Source organism: Rhododendron vialii, chromosome 12a (assembly GCF_030253575.1).
Source record: "Rhododendron vialii isolate Sample 1 chromosome 12a, ASM3025357v1".
Classification (NCBI taxonomy): Eukaryota; Viridiplantae; Streptophyta; class Magnoliopsida; order Ericales; family Ericaceae; genus Rhododendron; species Rhododendron vialii.
In genome coordinates this window covers 30,945,707-30,953,366 of record NC_080568.1, presented here as the reverse complement: position 1 = coordinate 30,953,366, position 7,660 = coordinate 30,945,707, and the positions used below count along the sequence as shown (strand labels likewise).

At 36.9% G+C, this 7,660-nt stretch overlaps 1 protein-coding gene across 3 annotated transcripts; it reads left to right on the top strand.

Annotated features, from left to right (window-relative positions):
* The first annotated feature begins 1,408 nt into the window (after positions 1-1,408).
* Positions 1,409-6,949, top strand: LOC131312006 (transcription factor bHLH137). Of its 3 annotated transcripts, none has more exons than XM_058339694.1 (7): positions 1,409-1,895; positions 2,114-2,302; positions 3,096-3,161; positions 3,609-3,677; positions 3,774-3,860; positions 4,810-4,998; positions 5,320-6,949. In XM_058339694.1, the coding sequence occupies exons 1-7, from the start codon at positions 1,596-1,598 to the stop codon at positions 5,422-5,424; spliced, it is 1,005 nt and encodes a 334-aa protein (XP_058195677.1). In that variant the 5' UTR covers positions 1,409-1,595; the 3' UTR covers positions 5,425-6,949. The 3 variants fall into 3 exon arrangements, with proteins under 3 accessions (XP_058195677.1, XP_058195676.1, XP_058195678.1); XM_058339693.1 differs by having other exon boundaries at positions 2,111-2,302; XM_058339695.1 differs by lacking the exon at positions 3,096-3,161 and having other exon boundaries at positions 1,505-1,895; positions 2,111-2,302.
* Positions 6,950-7,660: the final 711 nt, after the last annotated feature.

Genomic DNA, 7,660 nt, shown 5'->3' with positions numbered 1-7,660 from the left:
GTGGCCGAAGATGGTCCGCCGGCGGCCGTCGGTACGATTTTCCTCCCCCATGGTCGGTATATATATAGCACAACTCATTGTTAATATTGGTCGCCATATGCACTTGCCGAGCAGAAGAAAGCGAACTCGAATCATGTTTTGTTTTTGTTTCTTTGGTTTTTTTTTTTACCGAAGAGGTTCTTTACGTGCACGATAGCCTATTGTGTCTAGGTGTATATTTGAGTCATTCCTGTCAAGTATTTGTACGATGCAGGGTCCACAAAAAAGGACATCGTGAGAAAGTTAATAGAGACATATTGACATAGGCTTTTAATATGAAAATAGTGTTTATAGGGAGTGACTTTACACTTTCTGTATAAAACTTTACAAAATTATCCTTAATTTTTAAAAAAAAAACCAGTAAAAAACTAAGCAGTACTGAACTACTATTCAATACCATTATATATAATAAATTAAATTATTAGAGTGTTTATATACACGTAAGGTTGCAAAAGAATTGAGAGCATATCGAGGCTTGGCTTGGCTCTACTCGTTTGGTAATCCGGTCGACCTCGAGCTTTAGGATCGTTAAACGAGCCAAAGCTCAACTCATTAAAGTTCAACGCAGCTCGAAAAAAGCTTAGCTTGTTTATAAAGACTCTCAGATCCCGTTCGATTTGAAATTTGAATTTATAGGTAATAAGTGTAGAGAAAAATAAAATAATAATTAAAAATAAAAATAATAATGGAAGAGATAGAAAAAAAATATGAAAATAATGATTAAAAATAAAAATAATAAAAATAATTTAAAATCCAAAATTCTTAACCGAGGAAGGCTTAATGAACCGAGCCGACTACGGATAGAAAAAGATCCCCTCTTAAATGACATGGAGTAGCCTAGACTCTAGAGATATAGAAGGCAGAGAGAGGGGTTGATAGGACCAGTCAAATGTAAAGGAAGCAAAATAGGGTCACTAAAAGTTAAAACCTACTCCAATTTTAGGTTCAGTGGTTCTGGTACACCGCAACGTGATGCCGCATGCTCCTATTTCACCTTACACATTGTAGTGGGATTGACACATTTTGCCTTAGGTCCTCCCATAATGTATGATAGAGAAGGGGCTTGAGACACTTGGTGGCGATGCCCCAATTACATAGAATAATTTTTCAAATTTTAGATACTCTCTCCTCCAGGTTTATAATATAAACCTGACACTCTTCGCTTGTCTCGATGGTTTTGGTGTGCCGCCACGTGATGCCTCATATTCCTACTCCGCCTCACACATGCAAAATGTGTCATTGCATAAGGTATGATAGAAAAGGGGCCCGAGACACCCGGCGAGCGATGCTCCAATGGCATTGAATAATTTTCAAATTTTAGATACTCTCTCCTCAGGTTTATATAAACCCGACGCTCTTCGCTTGTCTCAGACTAAACTTTTTCCCCCCTTGACTACTGCCTCTCTGCTTCATCATCTACCATAGTCTCTAGTCTCTCTCTCTAGTCTCTAGTCTCTAGTCTCTCTCTCTAGTCTCTACCCTCATCTTCAATCACTTTCCTATAGCTATACAGACCTTCCATTTTCATTTCCAAAGCTTTCTCTCCCAAAACAAAAATGGCAGCTTTTTCAAACCCAAATCACCCTTTTCTCATTCACCCAATTTTCCTCCCAAACAACTCTGCCTTTTCTCAGGAACCAAACGCCATCACTCCCACCCCCTGTTTCCCCCAATTTTTCCCACCTGAATCTCACAATACCGAGCCTTACGTGACCAATAACATAAACAGTGCAGATTCCTCGTCAGTGGTCGATCACAAGGCTGAGAGTGGCGAGCAGGTCACTCAGAAGGCGGTTTCCATGGCCAAGAAGAGGAGCCATAGCGATGGGTCTTCCTTGAGCTCTGTTCAATCTATGGTAATCAAATAAACTCCTCCATCTTGAGAATTAATCAAATTCTCGAGCTATGTTGATCTGAATTGTCCGCATTTTGTCTGTGTAATTAATCTTGAATTATCGATGGAGAACGATTTCAAATCATAAATTCTTATACAGAAAACATTTTCAGAATGATTGTAAAATTACCCATTTAGTATTATGAGATGATGATAGATTTTTTCGTTTGCTACTAGGAGGCAAGAGAAGTGAAAGGCAGGAAGCAAAAGAAAAGTGACGGCACGAGGAAAGATGAGAATGAAAAGAAGCTTAATAAAGCTGGGAAAAGGGTTCAAAAGATCAAAGCTGCCGAAGAAGCCCCGACGGATTACGTTCATGTGAGAGCCAGGAGGGGCCAGGCTACAGACAGCCACAGTCTGGCTGAGAGGGTACTACTTATTACTATTCACTTCCTGAGAAATTTAGAAATTGGGTGATTTTGATTCTCTTATTATAAGTTAATTGTCTCGGACAATATAAATTTTTTTTTTGGAACACGCGCTAGTGAAATAGCTTCAGCAACTGGCCGGGATAATTACCCGAGGATCCATTTCCTAGAAAACTTAGGGAGGAATTATGTGACATCAACAAATCTGAAATTATGAATTAACTAAAGAGTTCTATTCTTAAAAATGAGAAATGACTAGGGCGAGTCACATCAATCATTCTGGGTAACTGAATTTTTATCCAGCAAAATACTCAAAGAGTGAACTGCATATTTTATCTTTGAAATACTTTTACCATGGTTAATTCAGAATGTTATGAATCACAATTAGTACAACGATTTGCGCTAGCTGACTTGCTAATACTTCATCTGATTATTGTGGCTCAAAAGATTAATTTCAAGTTATACAGTAGCTGGTCAGGATCATTTATACATTACTTCCATTTAGGAATCCACTGATGTGGGGCTTCACAATTAATATGAATATGGTCCGAGATTTCAAAATTTAGGTGCCTTTTTAGGTACATTTTGACATGAAGTAGCAATGTGGAAATTATGTTTGCTTTACATTTTTGAGGACCAGAATTTCCAATTGTATCCATAACCCACACAAAAGGACTAAAGTTTGTTCTAGTACTATAAATACCCAAAAATGAATAACCCAAATTCCTACTATCATTTCAACTATTCATGGCCAATTATAAAAGTTTTTTTTTCTCCCTCTAAATGGGTTTCAGGTTAGGAGAGAGAAAATAAGTGAGAGAATGAAGATGTTGCAAGCTCTTGTTCCTGGGTGTGACAAGGTGAAGTAGTTCAGTACCTTTTATGTCTCTCTCTTTTCTCTCTTTCATAAGAAATGCTTTCTCAGGTATGGAGAAAAATATTTGCACCTCTCCACGTAAAATATATCACTTTGCACCCTTCACATCCAACTGTGTCCATGTAACTCCTTAATCTTTCCGTCAAGTGTTGATTTCACCATTCCATTCATCTGCCGTTCATTTAACGATCACTTGACGTCTTTTCAAGATCCCTTTACTCACCTTGATCGAACCCTTTTTTTTTTTTACCTCCATCGAATGGTAGGTAGACGGAAGGGTCAGATTGACACTTGACCTGAAATGTAAGGAGCTGAACTGATCCAATTGAAACTAAAATCTACAAAGCGAGATTTAAAAGATAAAGGGTGGAAAGTGTACTTTATCGGGTGCTTTCTCTCTGACAGTTTCATGTGGTTTGCTTAATTTTAGATGACTGGGAAGGCCCTTATATTGGATGAAATTATCAATTATGTCCAATCCCTACAAAATCAAGTAGAGGTAAATAAAAAGATGTTTTACTATTCTAGACCTATGTGTTCCAAAACTTACGGTAGAATTTAACTATTTTTCTATGTTTCTTCAAAAAAAATTCAGTTCCTCTCTATGAAGCTTGGTTCTGCGAATTCGATGTTCTTCGTTGACTCCGGAGTGGAATTTGATGCCTTCTTGCTTACACCTGAGGTACTTATCGATCAAATCCATACAGATATCTCAAAAGTTTGTGCTGTACTGCATATAAATGGGTAATACGTACTATAACCAAAAAAAAATTGTGCATAATACATACATGATAATGTCACGCTCTTTTTTATCCCTTTTTCACATAGCTGCTATTACTGTTGTTTAACATATGAAAAATATCATTGTTGCATCGTAACCGAAGAATTTTACGCAGCCAAATTCAAGCCCTATTTGGTTTGTAGTTTTCATCAAAACAAACGGAGCCTAAATGAAAAAAAAATAAAATTTGGTCGAGAAAATTCTTAAACTTGTGTGTTTTGAAAGAATATTATGTAACAACTCGTTTTTGTGAATCAATTTCCTGTCTCTTGAAAGAATATATATATATATATATATATATATATATATATATATATATATATATATATATATATATATATATATCAAGACACACACAGTCTGGATCCCATAAGGGATCCCACATGGTGCTATTATGCGGATCTCCCATTTTCCGAGTAAATTTCGATGATCCGAATCGCTCAAAGTGATCAGAATGTGATTTTAAAGGTACTTTCAAGAAATCAGCAAAAAAAATGATCGTAAAGGGTTTGATCTGAACAGTTTTTTTTATTAAATGGTTCAGTAAAAAACTACTCAGATCAAGCCCTTTCCGATCATTTTTTTTGCTGATTTCTCTCAAGTACCCTTAAAATCACGTTCTGCACACTTTGAGCAGCTCGGATCATCGAAATTTGCTCGGAAAAGGGGAGTCTCGCTCGGTAACACCGTGCGGGATCTCTCATTGGATCCGTAGGGTGTGTGTGTGTGTGTCTATATATATATATATATGTCTTTGTTGGTTTCTATATACTCCACTATTTTAGTAACATTTATGTTGAGCATTGAAGCTAATGTTGGATCTTTGTCTCTCTAACATAAATTTATCCAGAGATTGAGCAGCATGGAATCCCCAATATTGCCAAATGGGCAGCCATGCAACAATTCATCCCTGCCAATTGGTTTTCCTCATGATTCACCCACCTTCCCACCACAAGACAGTACTTATCCTCTCCTGGACAACATTTCTTCTCTCCTATTTGATCAGCAACTGCAGTTTCCTCATACTCTGCACCCTCAGGTGTGGTTCCAATTCCATTTTACTTGCCTTCGGAAAAGTCGTGACATTTTGACCTTGAAAAATAAGTTGCTTAATTTCGAGAATATTACTTCTTCGAACTTTTTGATACCGTTCAAAAGTACTCATTGAGCCGTTCCAAACGGTTAAGACTATAATTTCGAGAAGTAATTTATTTTCGGAGTTCAAAATGACACGGTCTTCCTCAGGGAGCAAACAGGACGGCGGAGAGGGCCGGAGTAAAATGTTTTGTAGCATACTAGGAAGAAAAACCCAAGTTTTTTTTGGTGCTTTAATTTAGACAAATATATATATCACTCTCAGGATAATGGACAGCTGGTGTGGGATGTGGATGAGCAAAGACAAAAACTTGTGAATCAATCTGGATTGATCAGCCACAACAACTTCAACTTGTGTTCTTTTCATTAATATAATTTATCGAGCTAGAAACAGCTGCATGCCCTACAAACCATCTGGTAAGCCCTCTAATCACTGTCCCATATAATGTATCACATGTTTAATTTAATCATTAATTAAATAGGAGAACAAGTACTATATATATAGTCTATATATGCATATGGATAGTTCTTTTTTATTTTTTTCCGACAATCAGGGGTGTTCGGGCTAGTTTACGCGCACCTCAACTAATTCCATCTCCGGTCCGGTCAAAGGCTGGCCATCCGCGCTGGACTATAGAATTCACAAGAAATTACTTTCTTGCGGTCCGATTCCGAGAATCGAACACTGGTCAATCGTGTGGGGAGCAAACCCACCAACCAACCAGATTAACCCAGACTATACATATCAAATCATGAATAGTTATAGAATAATCTGTAGAGCCTTCTGGTTATTTCACAAGACACCAAAATTAGTGCTGTGGACAGCTGCATTTCTAGTGAAAGTTTGGGGCATATATACATAGTGATCACGCCATCATGTATGCATGTGTCTTGATCTTAAAAAGTGTTGTTCAAAATACCAAATAAATTGACATGACATGACTAATGTGAGCCATAATTTCAAAGATGTCACTGCTAGATCATTCTGAGAGGTGCATGAAAATAATCCTAGCATTTGATTGGCAAGTCATACAACGTGAAAATAACACATTGTAAATTTTTTTTTTTTTTTAGTTTATAAACTTTGATTTTACCAATAAAATAACAAAAAAATCTGTATAAGAGAGCTTTCGTCTCGTGCAGACGAATCAATGGTTCTGTTTTTGTGAATCGTTTCTCATAAATAGAATTCGCTAAAAGATACTATTACATCAAAAGAGTACGTATTTACTATCTATGGACAAAGCTTGAATTGAATTTCCAACTCTTTTATTTATTTCTAATTCTCAGCAGTTCAAAAAGAACTCTTTTATTTCTCGATCGATTTCTGTTTTGCTTTATTTTGGTTTTGTCTTTTAATTTATTAACATGGACTCTGCAGTGTGTGAGGAAAAATCCACAGCATGCAGCAGAAATAGAGAGAGGAAAGGACCCCGAAATGAAGGATTAATGCCTAATTAAGCGAGTACTAATTACACGCCTTAGTACAATATATATACACCAGTGGAGACGGGCTCGGAAGGCAGATCGATCAGGAAGAAGCAAAATCAATGGATCGATGAATTAGAATATCTACACTTCTACGTGCACAGAGACACTGAACACAAATCATTCGTGAGAGTGATTAATCGCACGATTCGCGAAACCGACTCGACTTTTGAAAGACATATCTGTGTTTGGATCTGTAAACGTAATTGATTATACATTCATTTTGTAGAATACAAGGGAGACAGATAAGGACAATGTGTGACCGACCAAACAATGACCAGATCTTTGGTAGATCTTATGTGGTGGTTATAATAGTACGTAGAAAGTTTAGGCCCATGATTTAAATTAATGTAAGAGAATTATATATAGTACCGTTGCTGTATTTTAATGGCGTGTGATTATTCTTAGTCACTGTTGTTACAGTTGTTCTGTTATTACAGTTGGATTTACCGTTCTGTGTATTTTGACCTTTTTTTTTGGAATAACCTTTTACAGAGGGGTTGATATCCTCTGTCCCGAAAATTCTGTGCCTTTGTGCCGAGGGATTTTCGAATAACCTTACGTAGAGGGGGTCCGATTTCCTCGGTCCCAAAAATCCTGTGCCTCTTTGCCAAGGGGATTGTGTAATTTTTTTTTAATGTTTTAAATTCAACGGCCGAAAAACCCCTCGATATAGAGGCACAAAAGTTTTCGACACAGAAAATCTTGCCTCTCTGCAGAGATTCCTCCTCGTCGACATGACTATTGACTACAGAGGTTCTCCTTAGGAACCAAAAAAACAAAATGACTGGACTGTAGCTTTGCTTTTGGAAGTGATGTGTGGTCTCATGAAGAATTTTATTCGAAAAAAAGAAAACACATATCCCTCTCTGTATATCTCACTATAAATAAATTGTGTACCCGTCGGAAATAAAATTTATCTTCTTCCACACTAAAAATAGAACAGAAATTCTAGAATTAAGTGGGGACACGTGACCCAGTGACAAGTCTTCCACTACACTTCTTCTTCTTCTTTTTTCTTCTTTTTTTCCCGATGTGAATTTACAATAATCTTTACTTTTGTTCAGTTCTTTCACATAAAAGGATAACACAACCCTAAAAAAAGAGAGAGTAAAAGA